General features: G+C 49.8%; 1 protein-coding gene across 2 annotated transcripts in view; it reads right to left on the reverse strand.

Annotated features, from left to right (window-relative positions):
* Positions 1–9032: 9032 nt before the first annotated feature.
* Positions 9033–21979, reverse strand: part of LOC8028162 — an 82473-nt gene continuing 69526 nt past the window's right edge. The window contains exons 2-5 of one of the 2 annotated variants that reach the window (XM_040502098.1): positions 21701–21850; positions 18984–19050; positions 12523–12603; positions 9033–11368 (exon numbers count right to left, since the gene is read on the reverse strand). In XM_040502098.1, the coding sequence (XP_040358032.1) occupies positions 10966–11368; positions 12523–12603; positions 18984–19050; positions 21701–21850 (701 nt within the window). In that variant the 3' untranslated portion in view covers positions 9033–10965. Of the gene's footprint in view, positions 11369–12522; positions 12607–18983; positions 19051–21700; positions 21851–21979 lie in introns of both variants that reach the window. The other variant, XM_040213535.2, reaches the window with a different exon arrangement.

The following is a 21979-nucleotide window of genomic DNA, read 5'->3' on the forward strand; positions in this document are numbered from 1 at the left end:
TCTAGATGCTCAATTAGGATTCAGGGCGCGCAGCTCAGGATCGTCTCGTTGAGGTCCTGCCATGTCGTTGGTGTCTGCGGCACCTAGGAAACATTCGTCGTCATCGTCGTCGGCGCCGGCATTGGGAGGTTCGACTGGAGCCCTAGACAAACAGTCATTGTCATTATGCTTGCGGCCGGACTTATGCCACAGGGCGAGGCGCCCTGGTGGATCCTTAGGTTGGCGAGCCAGCAGATGGCGTGGTGGTCTGTGACCACGCGGAACGGGATCCCGTACAGGTACGGACAGAACTTGGTTGTCGCCAAGACGACAGCAAGACATTCTTTGTCGGTCGTTGAATAATTTTGTTCTGCCTTAGCGCCCGGCTGGCGTCAGCGATTACTCTCTCTGTCTCTTCTTGTCGCTGATCGAGTACCGCACCGAGACCGGCATTGCTGGCGTCCGTGTGGATTTCAATCCCCGCCGACTGATCAAAATGCCCGATAGGGGGCGACTGGAGCCTTCGTTTGAGTGCGTCGAACGCTTTTGTAGCGTGAGCTGCACTGGCCGAGGTTGAACAGTTTCGCCTGGCTCCCCAAAGAGCCGTGCTGCGCATGCGCGAGGAGCAGTGACGTCACACGGCGCACAGCTGGCTTGCCGGAGCCGCCGCCGCCGCGCGCTCCGCCGCCGCCGCGCGCGCCTCGCCGGTCTGCGCATTCCAGAGGAGTGGCGTCATAGCCGCGGCAGACACACTGGCGCCGCCGTGTGCCCAGCTGTGCGCCTCCGTTGGGCAGTAGCCAAGTCTGACGCTGCACCGGAGCCGCTTGATAGCGCCTCTCATTTTGTGTGCATAAGCTCACGCTACATATATCCTGGCATAGCCGAGCTAAGCCTCCGCAATTTTTCTTGCTCCTTTACCCACTGGAACTGCACGTCGTCTTTCGTCAGATCCGTCAGCGGTGCAGAAATTTGTGCAACGAAACATCTGTAGTTGGCGCACAGCCCAAGGATTCTTCGAACGGCCTTCTTGTCAGATGGCTTCGGGGATTCAGCGAAAGCAAACGTCTTTGCAGCATCAGGGCTTACACCCTGAGCACTCACCACGTTGCCCAAAAATTTCAGCTCATATAGGCGAACCGACACTTGGAAGGCTTGAGTTTCAGCCCAGCAGCCTTGAAGGCCCGTAGCACGGCTCGCAGTCGTCTCAGGTGCTCGTCGATTTCACCTGCGACCACCACAACGTCGTCGAGGTAGACGAGACAGCTTTGCCATTTCAAGCCGGAAAGGAGGGTGTCCATAACGCGCTGGAAGGTTGCCGGCGCTGTACACAGCCCGAACGGCATTAGTTTAAATTCATACAGTCCGTCCGGCGTGACGAAGGCCGTCTTCTCACGATCTCCTTCGTCGACCTCAATCTGCCAGTACCCGCTCTTCAAGTCCATCGACGAAAAGTATCGGGCGTGGCGCAGCTGGTCCGTGGTGTCGTCGATGCGGGGCAGCGGATAGACGTCCTTTTTTGTTACTGCGTTCAGTCGGCGATAGTCCACGCAGAACCTCAGGGTTCCGTCTTTCTTCTTCACCAGGATTACTGGAGAAGCCTATGGACTGTTTGAGGGATGGACAATGTCGTCATCAAGCATTTCCTGGACTTGCTTCTGGATCGCTTCCCTTTCGTTCATGGAGACCCTGTACGGCGGTCGATGCACGGGACGTGCGTCGTCATCAGTACTTATTTGATGTTTCGCAACCTTCGTTTGGCGCACCTTTGACGACATGGAGAAGCACTCACTGAACTCGGCGAGAAGGTCACCGAGTTGTCGTCGTTGTGGGGCTGGGAGGGATGGGTCGATGTTGAGCTCTGATACCCCGCACCTCCACCAGAAATGTCAGGAATGAAGGTGACGAGAAGACGAACATTGAACTGAAAAATAAAGGTTTAATGGGCGAACTTGTGCCAAGCAAAATAAGTAAAGAAAGAGCGTCGAGACAGCAGAAAATCAGGCGGAGATTCGGCGGCGTAACAGAGAGCGAGAGCGAGACTGACTCGAGAAGGTCGAGGGCGGCCTCTTATCGAGAGTGAGTTACTACCTCGAAGATTCGGCTTAGAAGGCTCGAGCGCCGCGCGCTCTTGGCGAGAATGAACACGCACTTTCTAGAACAACAAAAGCAGGAATAAATGATAGAAGTTATGTCCGGAGCAAGAATAGACGAGAACCTTCTAGAAGTCCGTGACCCTGCGCGCGGCAATATGTATACTTGACGTTTGTGATGCATACGAAAATAGTCTGTAAACGCTTATGGAAAATCCTATGGTGAGCTATCACCGTGTGTGACCCTTTATGGTCAGCCCTAAAAGCTATAAAATACGCTATAGTTATCTACTGAATAATATGTCGTCTTCAAAGCTATAGATTTTCGAGCATTCAAATTCCTATAGCCGGCTATAGAACAATATGCATATGTAGCTATAGAGATGTGTATGCATCTAAATCTATAAACTCGCGGCCATTGAATTTTTTTTAGCCGACTCAGGGGTGTCCTACGTCACCAAGGCTATTGCCGGCGAGAAGTTTGGGTATCGCCGCCTGGTGGAATTCTTTCACAACCTCCAGTGAGGATACTTCAACTTCTGCTGGTGCAAGCATGTGCGATGCCAAGCTCCTACACACTATGAAAATTGAAACATTACCGCGTGGGTAGCACGTGCACTACCTAGAGTGAGGAAAACAAAAGCGCCCCCCGCGGGCTTCTATCCGCGAATAGATATCCGACCTTTCAATGTATAGAAAAAAAAGTATGTTTCCAAATCAAGTTCGTATTCTTCATGTACAGGAGTTACGAAAATGTCAGAACACCAAACTCTTATTGGCTGAGTGAAAAAAAAAATAGTGGGCAGACTTCAAGGCGTATCTACATGAGGTCTACAAACTCTCCAACCAATCAAAGCCAACCAGAACTCGGTGTCGTTTGACGTCACCGCAACCCCTGCGCGAGAAGCAGATGACTTGCCCTCCGCATAAACTCGCAACCATTCAATTTTCTTTAGCCGTCTCAACGGTGTCTTATGTCGCTTAGGATATAGAAACTTTCGGTCATGAAATTTTCTTGAGCCAGCTGCTATAGACCCGCGATCACAAAAGCGTTCTTAGCTGCCTATAGAATATTGCAGTTTTGCCAATTGCTTTAGCGCGCTCTCGCCTAATAGTTGGTACGACGTTGCGGCCCATGCCTGCTCTTCCTTTACATCGCCTTACCTCGGCGTTGACGTCATATCAATATTTCGTTTTTTATCTATAATAATCAATTTTTATCTCTTCCAGCGTATGTTTATTGTTTTCAAGTATCTGGATTTCGTTCTGCGCGCGCTGTATTTTTGTGTGTATTTCGCCGTTCTCAACGCGGGTGTCAACGAACATCGCCGTTGCTTACGACGCTACCGAGGTGAGTACTATTCTAGTCACGACACTCTATGGCGCTATAAACTCGTCTACTTCACTCGCATGCAGTCTCGAAAGAGCTGTTTCGAATGTCAGTGCGCACGTCATTAGTGTAGGAAGAGCAATGGCGTAGCAATCGCGAAGCAAGAGCCGACTCCACCTCGATCTGGCCGACCGCGCTCGTTCAGCTGAAGTGTGCGCGAGGGACTCTTGAGCACCGTTAGCTTACTGAAGATACAAGACGCTGCTTTGTCGTCGCGAATCATTTGCCCTTCTAACGCCTGCGAAGCCGTTCCAGCCCTCGGCCTATAATACGCAGCGTTATTTCGACCACCCGTGCAGCATCCCAACCTTCCGTCTGCGAGCGCCGGCGGTTTATCGTCGCGGGGGTCACCTTCATGGGGGTTCATAAAATGCTCGCATTCAAATCACGACGACGAACCGCCGGCGCTCGCAAATTGCCAACAAGCGCCACAAAGGTTACGATGCTGCGCAGGCGGTTGTTGACAGTCGCTGCGTACAGTACTCCGGACACTGGAAAGGCTTCGTAGGCGTTCGCAGGTCGAAGGATTCTCAACGGCAAAGCAGCGTCCTGCATCATCAGCAACTTAACTCTGCTCCAGAGCCGCAACGCTCACGTTTCAGCAGAGCGAACGCCGTTTGTGCTTTTCCTATAGCACAGTCACCAAATACTTACTGCGGCAGTTTTTGGGTTTCTTCGTCCCAATTGTTTCACAAAATTTGATGCATGCAAGCAGTTAAAGTTTCTCAGTCATGTTAAAGAGCACAAAAAGTTATGAAATTCCTCAGGGCAGTTTCATGTCGGTATAAAGGGAGGGGATGTGCTCCGCCAGTGCCGACAGACCCAAATCGGCTGTATTAGTTTCACTCTCCTCGGAACAACACGAAACTGTCCCCAACGCGTCGTGTCCTCGTCACTGAGTGTCTCGGCATCCATCTCCGAGTAAGTCTTCATATTTCGAGAGACTGTACTCGATTACTGCATGTTACCAGCCCTGCAATAGCAAGGACTTATGTGTGCTGCGTTTATATTTTACATATGTGAATGCGTCACATCATGCTCAATATTTCATGCTGCCATCGATACAGTCAGCATAAAAATGAGCTGGCTCGACGAAGCGACGGCCAGAGTTGCAAAAATCCCGCATGGGGAGCCTCTGTCGCGATAAGCCGTTGAGAGCGAGACTGAAACGAACTGCTGCGATTTTATGCACGGGGGAAGTCGGTAGTAACGATAAGCTGTATGGACAGGTGTTCAACGAATCAACAAAAACTAATCGTAAAAGCAAAACAAAAAACAAAACAAACAAACATGAATGTCGCTATGATGCATTAATACTAAGATCCGGCCACGCAACGAGAAGCGTAGATGCGCGACTCATCATTTCTACCAACTTAACCCATGCATGAAATCGCGGCAGATCGTTCCCGCCTCGCTCTTAGCGCCGTATCGCTACATTAGCGACACACGAGGGATTTTTGCCGCTCCGGCCAGCGTTACGACGTGCCAGATCGTTTTGATGACGACTGTACATGATAACATCTAATCAGTGACCAATTTTATGATGGTGCTTTGATAATAAATTTGAAGTAAACTGTTGTACCACTTTAGGTCTGTACTTGAAGAAAACCTGAAAGTATCTGAATGGCTGAAACACTCTATTTTGTGATGGAGATTCCTTTTCAGTTGGCATCGAGGCCACAACCTCACAGGATGCCTGTTTGCCGTTATTTTCCAAGTTAGACAAGTAAATCGGCAGTATACAGCATATCAGTCGCCTAGCCTGTGAAAGTTACATGCGTTATTGTGTGCACCTCTCCTCCCAAGCTACATCAACTCTCTCACCTGCCTGTAGAATCTTTGCTTCTTCCCCTCATAAGCTGCCGTCTTGATCTGAAGGTGCCATTTTTTGTAGTCCTTTATTCAGAGGATCATCCTTCAATTTCGAACACTCTCATTGTGTTTGTGGCAACTGCAAACGGGGGATCGGTGGCCGAGTGGTCTAGCGCACACCAGCTCGGAGCACGTGGAGCGAAAGCTCGCGCTGCAGAACCCAGGGATCCTGGGTTCGAGCCCCACCCCTGCCCGTTTCGATCTGGATGAGCATCGTACCGGCGTGCGTTCGTGTATCACTACTGCGTGATGCACGTTAAAGACCCCAGGCTAGCGGCTGTACCGCACTGGCTAAATTTCTCATCTACAGCTGGGAGACTCGTCGCCCCTCCGAGGCAGACCAAGTTCTAGGCTGTATAAACACACACACAACCCAATTATTATTTGCAACTGCAAACCTTCCATTTCTATTGGTATACGGAGCATATAAAGGAGGCATGTTTACAATGAAATCGTTGCAAAACTAGGAACGAAATGATCTGGCAATGAGAGATTCAAGACGGGTGTTGCATTACCATAAAATCACGAATGGCATGCGATTTTTTTTTTTTGTTGTTTTTCACGCTCGCATGATTTGCGCGAAGTGGTGGAGATGTTACCGTTCCAACGAGGGGCAAGGGGGCAAATGACGACGTTTGCGTCTTTGCTTCCGCATGGGATTTCATAGATTATTTATTTGTCCAGCTGGCCAGTAATAAAAACAAGCACCTTTGCAAGATACCCCTACGTACCTGCTTTCCAACGCGGCGAAATGTTGACATTTCGCTTGCAGCGGACGCCAAGCCCTCACTGTTGACCGAGCTTTCCAAGTTCCGGGTGCCTCTTCGGGATGCTCGCGGTTTGAAGACGTATGGAGAGCTACACCGAGCTCCCACGAATAGTTGAAACTGCTAAACCGTTCGACGAACAAAAGTATACGCACACAGCTGTTACAACACACTCGAAACCGTGTTCTGCCTGCACCAGGGCAGTTAGGATTGAACAGTGCTGGCTAGGCCAGTTTCCTCGCGCGATCTTTCGGGAACTGTGTTTACTTTGTTACCACTACAGAAAAGTTATGGAAACTTCTACACGAGACCACTCTGGTACCACCAGTCTCCGCTTTACGATATCACCGCCTTGAAACTGGCCAATACCTCCTAGATAACGAACTAGTAGTGCGGATAGAGATGTCGTGATCAGCTAAGGCCAACGCTGGTCACAGATTGACACGACGATTGCGTCAACGTCCGGCTTAACATTGACTCGAAGCCGAGCGACGACGCAGCACTCGTTTCCAATCTGTGTCCAGCGTTCGCCTTCGCTGGTGACGTAAATATGTCAGCACTATACGGCCTTGTCTTCTAAGCGGTGGTGAACTGGCTCAGTTGACTCCGGGATACCGACGATGACGTCACAACGCCTTTGACCAATCGCGTGCGGCAGCGAGATTCGCGAGATAACCTGCACCAGTACTGTCAGTTTTTTTGTTCTTTTTTTTTTTTTAGATACAAACGTTTTGCTTTAGTATAATCCCAACTTCAGTGCGATATTCGATTTCAGGGGACCAAAAATCTAAAGACCCACTTAACTCAGTTTTTTTTCTTCTGAAAGTGCTTCAGCTTCAGTTTATATCACACAACCGAAGCAAAGCAAGCCGAAGAAAATACCTGGACTCGTCGTCACGTGATCCTTGTCCCTACGTCACCATCGAGCGATCACAGAGCTACAATCGGTCCCGCTCGGGACTAATTATAGAGTCACTGACAGAGTGAGAACATCGAGGCGTGTCATTGAACAGCCCGACCTCCAGCACGCGCGCACGCCTTCCGCTGCACCAAAGTCCGGACTGTGCTTTGCGCGCGCGCGCTCGAGGTCCACGAGATGCCGAAACGAAATGTTCAAGATAGGAACCTGGGGGCGGGAGAACCGAAGCTCCTGCCTGCCGTTCTCATCTTTTCAGTGACTATCCGGGCAGAAGTTGGTCGAGTCAAGGAGGATGGCAGGGCAGAACACCGAGGTCTGGTTGGAGTCATTTGAGGGTAGAAGCCAAAACTGCCTTCGGCTTTACTCACTCTTCGAACCCTAGTTTCGTGCCTCGAAGGCGGAAATACCCTGTGTGAACGCGATGGAGAAGAGAAATCTCTGGCGCGGTGTTTTATAGCCAGTCTGCGAAGGCGTCAAGCTCAGAGCAGACGCGCCGAGTGGAAAGAGCGCGTGCCCGGGTGCCATAGCAAGGATACTTCTTTGTTTTATTTCTTTCCTCAGTTACGCAGACTGAACGGCGGATACATTGTCGGCTGAGGCTACTCCGGCGAGCTCCAATAGGACTTTATCGCGTCGATAACGCCCCAGAGTTCTGCAATGTGTCCTCACCTATAGTATATATATATCTCACACCATGGCAGGGACATTTGCGTCGACTCATCATTCCGACCAGAGCCCGGTGTTCGGACGTCCCCTCGGGCTCTCGTCTTCTCCTCGGAGACGTGTTATGCTGTCGCGATCCTGGCGCTGGTAAGTCGTAGAACCGCCGGCGGAAAACGACGAGGGGAGCGTCGCTCTCACCGGCGTCTCGTTCTTCGGAGCTTCCATCGCCTGGCCGCGGTTCCAGCCAGAGCAGCTGCGTCCGCTGCAGCCACCTCCGCGGCTGTGTAGCCGCCAAGGCTGCGGCCCGTTTATTTCCCGTCAAGCGCACGACGGAAGGAGACTGGGGAAAAAATAGGCACAGCTTGTATCGGTGCGCAATTGCGACGTCACCCATGGAGGGAACAAAATAGGAACGCCGAAATCGCACCAGTTGTGGTCCACGGGGACCCACTCCAGCTCGCACGAAAGCGCTCGAACGTCAGTAGCGGAAAGAAAGGCAGCCCCGCGAGCAGCATCACCCAGCAGCCAACCAGATTGGGTCCCACCTGTTGCAACGCGTGCACCGCCACGACGGCATTTTGGGAACCCAAGGTACAAATCACGCGCTTTCTCGTCGCTCCTTTTCGCAACTGCGCGTGGCTCGCGACAGCTACCGCCAGCAGCCGTCGCAGCCACCAGAGACCACGGCGACGATGCAAAGGTTGACAAAGGGCCAGCCTCGCCAGCCGGTCGACGCGATGCCCCCTCCCCCATTTTCATTTGCTTGCCTGACTCGGCTGCCCGAGCGGTGTTGCCTTGGTAGCCTGCACCCGCCCGTGTATGTCACGTAGTTGCGGGAGGAAAGACCATGGGAGGAGCCATAGCCTCCTCTGTACTCACAAAGCCTGACAGTTCGACGACAGAGCCATAGAGTGCCCGCGGTCGCAGATTTGGAGGGCGAGGATCTGGTAGCACAGAGAATAAATGAGCCATTTCTCGGGGAACCTGGACGTCAGCGGACGGCGTTTGCACCGGCGAGGACCCGAAACACGCTTGTTCGCTCGGGAGAAGTGTTTTTCGGCGTCTCGCCGCAGCGGGGCGCCAGTCACGTGGCTCCCCTCTCATCCGTTGCCTGCCGCTCCACCTTTTCCATATCGGTGGCCACTTCTCGTGGCGATCTGCGAGGCTGTCAGTATATAGGAGGCTACGGACGAGCGTATCGAGGACTTCTGCAATTCGTCGCTCGGGTTTTAGGGATTTTCGCAAAAGGTCTGCCACGCCCTGCTTTTATTAAGCTTTTGTCGCTACTGCTCCGAGCGACGGTCCTCCGGCTCTCGTGGCGCTTCATCGGGGCCCCAACAACAGCGACACAGTTGCAAAGAGAACTTCGTTTACTTACCGGAAGCATAAAACAAGCGGTACACTAAACGTGCGCGGCCGCGCGTCGTGCGAGAGGAGTTGGCGGGCAGAACGTTCCTCGGAACAGCAGAATTTCGGAAGCTGGGAAACATACTGTCGGGGTCTCCGAACTTCGGGAGCCTCGGAGGCCCGGCGCGTCTCCTTCGGCCCGCAGCCCTGCGACAAGCGGGCCAAGGCGGCCGTGGAGCGCGCGGCTCCTCCGCAGCCTAAAGGGACACTGAACACACTGTCTAGCTGTTCATCAGTAACGCATTTAACAATGGTAGGAGGGTCGGGTGGCTAGGATATGTAGGGAGTTTTAAACGATTTTCTTGGGCCAGGAAAGATCATTAGAAACCCCAAAATTTCGAAAGAAACAGAAGGCCCGTCTCGTTTTCTTTATTAAGGCCGTCTCAAGCCTGATTCGCAAGGTGCAATTTTTTGTGAGATTCCGCAGCTGCAACGTCAATCACTGCGGCTTGCGCCACGCTTTGTTTGTCGCTTAGTGACGTCGCTACTGCCAACTCGCGAGTAAAATCGGTGAATCAGGCATCACAAGGTGTGATTCGTGTCCAATCTCAATGCGATTCCAGGCACTCACGATTAAAATTGTCAACGTCGCTCGTGCGGTCAAAAAAGAGACTGTCGACGGACTTTCTGTCGCACGCAACTGCAAATCGCAGCGATTGTATTTTTTTCCCGCAAATTGTTTTATGTGGAACGGCCTTCCTTCGGCGAGCGATCGTTGTAACCGTTCTTCCCGCGGCATTGGAGCGGAGAACGCGAGTCTCAAATCTCCAGGGTCCCCCTGCGACCGCGTCACCAGCACCTCTTTCCGCCCACTTTCATTGTCGGGGAGAATCGCCATCGCTATCGGGTCCCTTTTCTCGGTCCGGTGCCTTCGTGAAGCCCTTCTCAGATGCGTGCCAGCAGCTCAGGGGGCCTACCATTAACGAGCGCCCAGCGTCGACTGCGCACTACCAATCCGCTTCAGTGTCCCTTTAGCGCCCCGCTCCCTTATAGACAGCACCTGCTCCACTTCGAGCTCAGACAGGCCAGCACAACAACAATTGCAACAATGCGAAGCTCGTACTTATAATTATGACAAGGCTCTTGAAGAAGAACGAAAAGCATCGACTACACTCGGCCGAACGGACGCACGAAGGTATTCTTAAGTATTTGCTGCGAGCCTCCGTGTCTCGGGGGAAGAACGGGCGTCGGACACGGCCGCTCGCGTCGCCATCGTCCCACGGGCGAGTCGTCGTCGTCCGGGTCCTCACCCCGGGGGGCTCACTCCCGAAGGTTGGGGCTCTAATATAAATATACCCATCTAGAAGCAATAAAACCGGATGCGAGGATGTTTTAAAAATGACGTTCGGAGTCCGCTTTCGGCTCGGCCGTGGCTCACACACCGTGCACTGACCGCATCAGCTTCGGAGGAATCTCGCTTGGAACGACAAAGTCCGCAGTCTCGCTCCAGGAACAACGTCTTGCCGGTGAGCTAACCGCACGACCGACGACCGGCACAGACACGGAGGATCTGGATGCCGGTGCCCAAAGGGAGTCCCTTCCACCTGCTATTGTAAACTGCTAGAGTGGTGGTGGCGGGCCGAGCCGTGGGGAAGTAGCAGCCCAACCACTCGCGCCACAGACTGCCCCGAGGAAAGCTTTCCCGGCGTGACGTGGACCTGCTCACGGCCCAGTCGACCGCGGCGCGCCACCCGACTCCGGGCGAGCGCCTGGTCCGCTCTGTTCACCCCAGGATCGCGGCGTTGCACCCGCAGAGTCAGGCGTAGCTCTCACTACCACGGCGCCCGAGGCGGTGATCGCTCCATGCGGCAGGCGAGTCCTGGCCACCGCCATCGCTTGCATCGGACCGCCGGGAGACGGCGCCTCCTGGGTTCAGGCTCACGGATCCGACTTGCCCGGCGAGTCGACGGGCGACGAAGAGTAGAAGGAAGGCTGCGTGGTGTAGAGCGGCGCCCCGACCACGGGCAGGCCGCCGTTGCAGTACGCGTTGGAGGACGCCTGCGGCCTCGGCGTCGACGTCTGCTGAGACTGCTGCGGTCGGTCGGAGCGCTGCTGAAGGTGCTGCTGCTGCTGCATGAAGCCCGTGGCCGCCTCCAGGAAGCCCATGGTGGCCTTGAGAATGTCGGCCTCTTCCAGCGCCCGCTTCTTCTCTAGCTCCAGCGTGTCCTCCTCCCCCTTGAGGATCCTCCGCAGGAGGTCCAGCTCCTCGTCTTTACGCTTCTTCCGGGAGTCCGGCTCACACTCTTCGTCGCCCTCCTCCCGGCACTTCCTCTTGGCGCCCCTGCAGTGCACACGGACGCCTCAGCGCTCATCCCAATTACACACAAGCGGCCTCGCTCCCCCCCCCCCCCCCCCCCCACCTTGTTTAAAGGTCACCAATAATGCACAGCGCCGCGTGGCTCGCGACAGCGTCTCCACCAGCTTGCAGCGTCCCAGAACAGCTTGCAGCGTCTCACGACAAGCAAGACGCTAGCACGCCGGGACGCCGCGAGTGTCTGCCCAAATATCTGCCTCCCGAGCTTCAGCTCCGCTTGCAGCGGGTCGAGGGAATACAAGGCACGCTCGCTGCTGCCCAAGCTCTTCCAACGCCCGTAAAGCAACTCAAGTCCGACTTATCGAGTCAAAGACTGCGGCACTAAAAAAGGACAAAGGAAAACGTATGCTCGCCTGCATTCGAACCATTTATCCGTTTAAAGTCCGCTCGACTGCACGTCGTGGGCAGTTTTCAAGGCAACCACCGCAAAATGTGACACCAGCTTGACGGGTGGTCGAATATCTTAAAAGGGCGATGCCACGATTTCTGTACTTTGCGCAAATACCGCTTAGAACAAATCCCCGACGTTGATGACCTATGTACCAAGCGTTCGTTTGTCACCACACGCTATAGAAGTCGACCCTTAAAATTAAAAAAAAAGAGCAGCGTTCGCGCCCTCAACTCGAAGCCAGAACAAGCGGCCACGTGATTCGGAGCCGATTCTATGCCGCCAATGTTGATTATAGCAATGCGCTGGGGTTGACCAGGCACGACAAGCGTGGAGTTCCAGACATTGTTATGGTTCGGCTATTGTCGTCACTGCAGTGACTGGACACGGGCCACGTCTACCCGAATGCTTGTCGAGTTAATGATCATCAGGAGCCAAAATCGAGTGCTCGCGCAATGCTCGAAGCGAGCGACCCCGATCTACGTCATCAAGTTTTGCGAAAGAGAGATTAAAAGAAACCGCTCGCTTTTGTCATTGAAATTACACTGCAACGGAGTATCTTCGTCAGTGGCATGGCGTGCGAGTATAGTTGGGTGCCACTAATGCCAGTAAGTTCGTTTAAAGTGAAGAACATTCCGAGCGAATATCGTTGCACGGCCCTTTTAAGAAAACTGTCACAATTAAGCGGTCGATTTCCAACTCTGAAAATCCCCGACTCGAATACCACACTCACTTCTCGTTGTCGTAGCAGATGTTCACTTCGGGCTCCAAGGTGATGTCCTCGATGGGCTCTCTCTTTGGCGCAATCGGCAACCTACTTTGAAGACACCAGAGAAAAAATAACGAACAGTCAGCATTCCGACGAAAGAAAAAAATAAAGGACGTGACAAGATACGGCGCTTCGTAGACGCCTCATTCGCGAAAATGTTCTTCAGGAAACCAGCATTTCGCAACCTATCTGGTAACCGGAAAGTATTTCGAAAGTATTACGAAACCCGTAAGCGTATTTAGGCGTGGATCACTCGACGGGTTCGTAAGAAAAACAACGGACCCGTTTTACGGTGTAAGCGAAACAGGTCTTGAGAGCCGGAGAGGGCTCTCGGAGCCCCAAGAACGTCAAAGCCGCGGATGCATCGCTAATCCATCGTACAAAAGACAGTATACAGACATTGTCCTTCCTTGTATCATATTGGTCTTACCATAACTTCTATACTCTCGAAGCCTGGCAGTTCGACGACGGAGCCATAGAGTGCCTGGTCGAAGATTCGGAGCGCGAGGATATGGTAGCACAGAGCATCAAAGAGCCATTTCTCGGGGAACATGGACGTCAGCGCACAGCTTTTGGAGCGGCGAGGACCCGAAACACACTTGTTCTCTTGGGAGAAGTGTGTTTCGGCGTCTCGCCGCAGCGGGGCGCCAGTCACGTGGTTCTCCTCTCATCTGTCGTCTGCCGCTCCACCTTTTTCATTTCGGCGGGTGCTTCTCGTGGCGATCTGCCAGGCTTTGTTCGTCTATAGAAGGCTATGGTCATACAAAGAGACGAGTTCGAAGCAAACATGCTTGGAAGATGCGTGAGGCGGGTGCGCAGATAGTTCTCTCATGATGTCTCCAGCGCTTAGCGTGTCTTTTGTATGAACAGTGCAGCTGAAAGGGACTGTCAAACGGGAACCGGGGGCATCTCTGCCAGACACGATTCTCCGGTGCCGTGTTCAAAAGCGACCATTGGCTGAAATTGTACGTTTCTCTTCCGATGCTACTTAGCCCTGCCGCTCGGTGTTCAACCTCCGGCCAGCGCAACTAAGCGGAGGTGCCGAGCAAAAAGTAGGTGAGCCTAATAAATGCACCGTAGATGGCTGAGCGTGTTCGTGTCTAAATTACGAAAACAAAACAGGAACACAGAAGACAACGGGGACGACGAAGTCTTCTAAACTGCGACTAAACTTTTTTGTTGCAAATTGAAAGCCCGTGTCGTCCGCATTGTCTTTTATGACCATCTCTCGTTTTCGTAGCGTAATAAATCCGCGAAAAAGCGGTCAATGCGCGGGCGAGCTGGTGAACCATGATGAATTTAACCCGAGACTGGTTAAAGTCATCATTAAAAATGATCCCGCTAAATCTAGCGGAAAACTTTCTCTGGGGTCACGTGATACCCCCCCACGTTACGTGACCTGGGGGGGTATCTTTCCAGTCTCCCCGAAGACTGGAACGAATTGCCTTCTGATATCGCAAATGCCTCATCTGTGGCACCAATTAAGGCGTGGCTCCTTTCACCATATAATCAATCTCGCTTATCTTCGCAGAAATCAACGTCCCAGCATTATGTCTTTTTCTGAGCCCCTCGTAAGGTGAAGGCCTCATACAGAGTCCGACGTCAGGCTCTTGTGGGGCCCATTGATCGGTCACATATCTCGAGCTCGTGCTCTGTGATCTTTCCGTCGACACTGTGGACGCGTGATTTTATGTCGCCACCGGTTCCTGCAGGTGGCTATTTCCTGGTACTCGCAGAATAACGGCAGCGGGTGCAATTGGCTTTCAGAGCTGCTTCCGACGTACGACGCTCTGGACGACAGAGAAGCCTGGCGCCAGACTTGTACGTAATCCGTTAAAAGTAACGAAATTACTTGTAATCCCTTACATTTATCAGGAATTTAGTAACGGAATAATTACATATTTTCTAGAGTAATTTTAAAGTAATTCCCTTACATTTTTGACGTAACGGATTCCTTGTAATCCGTTACATTTTTTTGTCAGAACCGACCGCCCCCTTCATCTAAATAAAGTATTTTTTTTTTCTTTTTTTTGTAAATTCGAGCACAATGACACTCACGCGAACTGACCAGCGCAGAGGGAGGCTGGCACTCTTCAGTTCCGCAAAGCCTTTTTTTGCAACACCTGAATCTATTTTTTAAACCCTAACAACAATGTCAAAAATACCAATGAACATTTCTACAAAAAAAAAAGGGGAGTTGGGGTACTGGGGGCACGTTATTTCCGTTTTTTATAGTCCCTTTATTTCTCTTTTATTTTTTTTTTTTATTTTTTTGCGGTCGAAGACGGGGAGAGGAGAACACCAAGCGACATGTATGCCTCTTCGAGAAGCTCGAGGCGGTAAGTGCACTGAAAAGAATTAACAATGGCCTTCTCGGTTATAGTGACTACAACAATTTTCATAATGTCACAACACGAGACAACGCTCCGTCTACCCTACCCTTTTCGTGAGTCAGCTTTTTGCGAGCACTTAGAAAATGCTAATAGTCTTCCTTTCCTCCTCTTTCTGTTTTTACCCCAACAGGACGCATCTTATCTCAAGCATATATTTTTTACAAATAAAATATAATGGTGGCTGACGTAGACTTGATATTCTGGGCTTGAGGAGAGAGTGAAATTCGCGAGGGGCCATAGCGCCGGGCTTACTTAGTACTCTACCCTATGCTGCCCGTGGTATCAGCGGACGTCTATCTGAAGAACACCGGAGTAAACTGCAGTCGGTTCGTGCTCCGTGCGTTTTTGAACACCAAGAAAGGTACACACGGCAAACGTGCGTTTAATTGTATTTCCTTGTTTTATCCGACGTTCTAATTAATTGTTGTTATGGTTGTCCTTCTCTTTCTTTTATTACTTATATTTATATACTAGAAACTCTTTTTTATTCACCAATGTCTCAAGTGAGGGTCGAACTGTTCAGAACCAAAGGAAGAAGAATATCGAGCCAAACCTTACTTATTATTTAATTATCACCTTATTGTTACAACTATGTTTTGCTATTGATGACTTCCACAGCTTCGCGATTTAGACAATGGAGAATTTTAGTATATCGGTCCGATGACTCCCATAACGATACCCGATTCTTCGCCGCCGTCTTTGCGCATGCATCATATCGTCATCGGGTACCGTTATCGCGGGTATCGGAGGTACCGGAAGGATCGACTTAATCTCTCGAATAGCAGGCAACGGCTGCAACGCCGAAGCTTTGCTCTACATTTGAGGTAAATAGTACTTCCCTTGATTCGCTGAAATAGCTCAATGCAGAGCATGAAGCATTCGTGAGGAACAATATGGCGCTCCCATCCAGTGCCTCAGTTAAAATGGTGTTAAGCGTAGAAGTCGACATCTTGAGTAAGAAATAACGCAAAATGTCTGACGAGACTTTCGAGAGACAGCTGTTGCTCCAAATACTCAAGGTCATTCAATGGAACAGGTTGCAACAATAAGAGCTTGTATAACCCTCTTCCATTTGTTTCTTACTTGAGGACAAAAATGTTAAAAGTAACGCCACGAAAGTAACGGATTACTTTTCGGGGTAACGGTCACTTACTTTTATGGGAGGGTAATTGTAATTGTAATAAATTACAATTTAGCCTCGAGTAATTGTAAATGTAATTCCTTACTATATTTCAGTAACGTGTACAAGTCTGCCTGGCGCCTTACCAAGGGATCCCAACCAGAACAGAGAACCATCCTCAGCACCCTATTCAACTATGTCCGTGACACATCTCAGCCTTCCTGGCCGTCGTCCATACATCGCCGCCGGCGAACATGATCCCCGCTCTTTTTTCCATCTGGGCCTTTCGATAAACGTGTTGTCGATCAATCAATAGAACGCTCCATTGGTGCTTTCCATAAACTCAACCACGCGGTCGCTGCCACGTTCTTCCTCGACTTTTTCGTAACCAAACAAGAGCAGTGATGTGATTGGCCCGAATTATTTTGGACGACCTTTCGGAGGAGCCAAAAGTACTTTTGAAGCATAATCACACATTTCATTTGTTTTCATACCACTGCGAATGTTCTATGTTAAGACCTGTGTGTTGGCCTAGCCAACTAAATGGCATGACAACTTTACCTTCTCATTAGATTGAAACGTTTTGTTAGCATTAACTGCACGGCAGGTTTCATTCCCTCAAACACAGTACTAGCTGTTTAGTTGCACATAGAAGCACTAGCCATGGCAACAAGATGCTGACTGATGAAGGACAATATAGGCTGCTATGAATGGTTATTTTAGGTATCAAATGAAACGTAAACCAAATAGTGTATTCCTCCGAAATAACGTTGGAATATAGTAATCTTGAGCGCACAAATTGATGTTTCATTCAACTTCTAAAGGTTGTAATAAATTAAAATCCTTGATTCTAAATACAAAAACAAAACATATATTATATCATTCGACTGTGAACTTAAATTATATCTGATACATAGAACTTCATGCAAATAAACATCGGCACGTGATTCATTAATATTACTTTTAAAAATAATCCAGCCAACCTAGTTATCATATTCCCAAGCTTCCTATCACTGCATCAATTAAATTAATTTTAGTTCAATCTATTGAATGTATCTCAAACACATCGAACCTAGATAAAGGTGGTAACAAAAAAAAAAATAGTTGAAATTAAGAATAAGAAACCCTACAGAGCAGTTCGCATAAAGTTTCTTGAGAGCACCCTCGCAAGATCTCAAATTTGAAAAGGATATCGCGAGAATATCCCAGTCTAGCCATCATAAAAATTACCAGCAGTTTTATTCCAAAATTTTTACTGCAAAGTAGAGTTGTTATATTAGCACTCACCAAGTTCTACCCCCTTTTTTTTTGCTTTGAATATACCCGACGCCAGCCTGTTTAAAGGGAAGCTGGAGGGGTTCTTGACAAAAACGAGTTAGAGGTGAATTCACACCGTGGATGAATTCTAGAGTATTTTTATCCCGCGAATTTGAATATCACGTTCCTTTTCGCTGAAGATGTAACTAAACGCGAGAAAACACGAAAAATCTCCGACCAGTCGTTACGTCATAACAGGATCTCGGTCGCCAAGAGCGTGTCGCTTATGTCGGCAGCGCGTGCAACTGCAAGCCTGCAAGGTATATATTCCCCCGCACTGACACCAGTCGTGACGCATTTTTCTGACCAATTTGAAAATAACGAGTGCGCGTGCATATCTTTGATAGGCGCTCAAGATGCGCGAGTGTGGAGATTCCGAAAACTCCTTTTATGACGTCACGCTCCGGGGAGGAGGGGCTTCAGCGGTACTTTGAAAATGATTCTTTGGAGCCTCTGTGCACGAAATTGAAAAAAATAATCTCGATATTCGAGATCCTGGGGGCCAAATGAAGACGATTCAAGTGTTTTTACTCAAATACAGAACCGCTTCAGTTTCCCTTTCAGTTTATCCCGCCTTGAGGAGCGCTTTGAAGATGAGCAAACTCAGATGCTTTCCTCGCAGTTGTCGTCTCACTGCATGTACACGGGAGCGCGAAAAAAGCGCACTCAACAAAGCAAAGTTACCCGCCAGGGCAGACTGCGAATATGACTCGATATCGGGAAAATTGCGAGTACTGCCAGTGTTTGACAGAGACATCGAATCGAATAGTACGCTACGTGGGGCGATAATCGAAAGTTCTGAAAGTTCGCTCAAGCGTACCATACGGACTCGGACGCGTAGCGGGGCCAACGCTATTATATTTTCCGTATTAATAAATTAAAATCGACTGTTGGCGCATTGCTTGCGCCACATTTTCCCAGATCTTGGCCACATGTAGCATGATGTAGCAGGATAAGCCCTTTAACGCAGTTTTGAACAAACGGCGCAGCAATCACATCACTGCAAGAGGTGCACCGAGTGAAACTTACAACATTCTGCTTTCACTGCCTTAAAAAAAAAAAAAAACCTAAATAAACAAAAAAAAATTTTTTTATTATTTTTTTACAGCGGTGTTGTTAAGGGCTAGTTTCCCCAGTTTCGTGTCCGTGAACAAATCAATCTCGACACAACCCTCTGGACAGCTACCGCCATCTGTGAGCGACGGCGGCAACCAGACAAAGCGGCTTGCCGGTTGTCTGCTTGCCGCCGCCGATCATAGATGGCGGCACATAGTACAGCAATGTAGAAATTTGGGCTAGTTGGTTCATGATCAGTATATACAGCGCCACAAAACGACAGGACAATCATGTCGTTTTTTGGCGCTGTATATACTGCACATAGTACAGCTTCGCTGCTCTTTCGTCTTCACCAGAATGGAAAGGCAGAAAGTTCTCCTTTTCAGGGGCCCTTTAACGTTGGCGGCACCGAAAACACAATGGGCGGCGAAACCCACATCACTCAAGGCGTGCTTCGAAGTGCGTGCGGATCGTCGCGCGAAAGGCGGTCTACATAGTAGGCGGGCATCTCGCGCTCCGTCGCACGGACGAGGTGGTACCTGATGGGCTGCAGGTTCTGGAACTGGAGATCACCGGCGCGGAACTCGGGGAACTCGATTTCCGGCTCTGTAAGGGAAGACCCGGAGTTACTCGAGAGCACTCTTGTTTCCCCAGATCCCTTAAAAAGATGGGCTACTGCTCCTTACAACACACTGCAATATGGCGGAATAGACAGCGAAAAATTAGGTCTTATGAGCACGTACGATTGCTGAAAAACAAATTAAGTCAAACCGGAACTTAACCGAAACCAAATGACAAGTGCGGAAAGTCAAATCGAATCCTGAGGAGAAACGCGGAAAAGTACAGCTGAAAAACAGCGCGCACATAAATCTGAATCCAACAGTAGTCTCGGTAGAGCACTTGTCACGCGAAGCAGATTTGGGTCGTCAGCAGATAAAAGCGTATATACCCAAGGGGACGTCATTAGCAGTTTTAAATAAAGAAAAGAGCCAAGGTTGCTGCACCGGGGAACACTCCATTTATTTTACATTTTGTTTATTCTCACGATCTACCATTTCCCTGCAAGGGTCACCGGCATTAAAAAGTATCCTGTCATTGCCACCCTTCTCTTTCCGCCGAAAAGTTTTGGTAAGTCCATACGATACGACCAATTAATCCCACTGCTTATGTTTCTTCTCGTCTCGATCATCACCACAAGGTCGACGTCCAAAGTTAAATGACGACAACATTTCATTCATCCTTCGTTCCCCGTGCATCCCGGGACTCGAACCACCTTCCCTGGACAATTTCCACCATTACGGAGTTCGGGCTTTCTAGAACTGCCATCAATAATCATATTCTAGCTCATTGTGCTAACCTGTAATTTAAATTTTTTTTATGGAGACGTTTCTTTTCTTTTTTTGCTTTCCCCCTCTGTAATAATGCCTTTGGGCCCAGGGGGAACAATAAATGAAATGATGTAAAGCCACACTCATATACAAACTTTTCCCGCATGAAGGTGTATGGACTATACACCTTCAAAAAGGCTGCAATACTTGGGACACCAACCATACATATGTACCCTATCAAAAAAAGAATCAGTGGTGCACTTTGTCAAACGCTTCGTCAAAGATACATCCACACCTGCTTGCTTTGGGTTATGAATCCCTCAAGAACTCACGCTGCCCAGGTGCTGACTTTCGACAAAAATACGCATTTAGGCGATTCTGTAATATGGAGTGCAGAACTTCGAAGACAATACAAACTTGCTCGTTTTAATGCAGAATTGCGTTCCTACGTTCAAAGCTAAATTCTGGTTCACACATCACTATTTGCTTACGCTACGTAACGAGAGCTTCCGCCTGCTTCCGCCATATGTCACCGGGGCATCTGTGCTTCGTATTAAGCGTGGCTACCTGTTCAAGGAGACAGGCTGGCACGCGACATTCGAGACACGAATTTTGCATTAAATTACACAAAGTAAAGAAAAAAAATATTCGGTGATTTGTGAATTAGCATTGAATGAGAACTCCGGCGATATTTTCAGCTAGCCTAACGAAGTATAATTTCGGAATCACCGGCCTTTACACTTTCCGGTATGCCATTTCGAATCGCAAAATTCAGAATAGTTATTTTGAAATGGGGAAGTGAAAATGATGCCGAAACAAACATTCCAATATAGCCGCGCTTTTAGGTGGCGTGACGTCGGGGGAATTAGACTGCCGAGCATTTGTTTCGTGCTGCTACGCGGGTGCAGAAGCGAGCTACTATAGCATTCATTCGACATCATGAAACTGCTTGCAATCAGTTGGGAACAAAGTATACAGTCCAAAGAGCGAAACCCTTCCTTCCCCTAGCGTCACTATTTCATTGTTCACAGTAGAAACTTTCACTTTGAAAAACACGGTGAGGACTCAAATTGGAAATTCAATAACCTCGTCAAGAAGTTTCATTTTGGCGCAATTTTAGGGTACTATTTCGGCAATGTTTGTTGGAATGTTTATCGAAGTTTCAGGCACATTAGGGACTACGAAGAAAACGCCGGAGTACACCGGCGTTTTCGTCACAGATTGAAGTTTACCTCGAAAGCCAGTGCCTTCGACATATGCTCGGAGCGCTTTAAAGATAATACATTGATGGAGGAGTGCATTCCACTTAGCACGCGGGTGTGCTGCGGCGAAGCAAGGTAGGCAATGTCGCGATGACTGTGATCATTCGCTACAGAGGGAAAGGGAAAAGAATCCAATCCAGCGCGGGTCTCGCTTCGGCACAGTGCACCAAAGCACGGCGAGAAGCGCACTCAACGAAGCCAACTAACCCACCAGAACAGAACACAAACATAAGAAATATTGCGACACTTGCGAGTATTGCCGGTGTTTGACACATACATAAAATCTAGTAGGTTGAGGCGATAATCGAACGCTGCGGAAATTCGCACGAGCCCGCCAAACGATCCGGTCGTGTAGTGGGGCCTCAGCTATTATATATTTAGTAATCATTAGGCGAACTTCCGCCTCGGCGCAATGCTGGCACAAATTCATCATATTTTGTCGAAATGTAGCAAGACGGAGCAGAGTTAGCACTTTAGTGCAGTTTGGTGCTAATGACGCAGCAATCACATCACTGAGAGAAAAAAAAAACAAAAAAACCTGGGCTTTAGGGTACCATGTTCAAACTCTAGACCCACGCTAACAGCTCTAGACGTCTCAGCTTGCGGTCAAGCGACCAGCATTACGCTAACCCCGAGCGTTTTGCGGAAGAAGGAGGGATCACTCGCCGTCGTAGTGCATGCTGCCGTTCTCGCTGCGGACGATCCTGCTCTCTGAGGTCCTTTCGTCGTCGTAGTAGTTGTTCCACGAGTGAGGCACAGGACGCTTGCCCAGGATTGCGTGCAGTTTCTGCCAGTGCGGCCATTCCACCGGGTAGCCTGGGAGCGACAGCAAGGGACGCGCACATCAGACACGTCGCCGGGCCTCCTGCCGAGCCAGACTCGTCGCATTGCAACGGAACGCTTAAGAGGGGGCGCACCTCAGAGCCCCATAGAGAATACATGAGG

This window comes from Ixodes scapularis, unplaced genomic scaffold, assembly GCF_016920785.2.
Source record: "Ixodes scapularis isolate PalLabHiFi unplaced genomic scaffold, ASM1692078v2 PGA_scaffold0__279_contigs__length_252992795, whole genome shotgun sequence".
In the NCBI taxonomy this organism is placed as follows: domain Eukaryota; kingdom Metazoa; phylum Arthropoda; class Arachnida; order Ixodida; family Ixodidae; genus Ixodes; species Ixodes scapularis.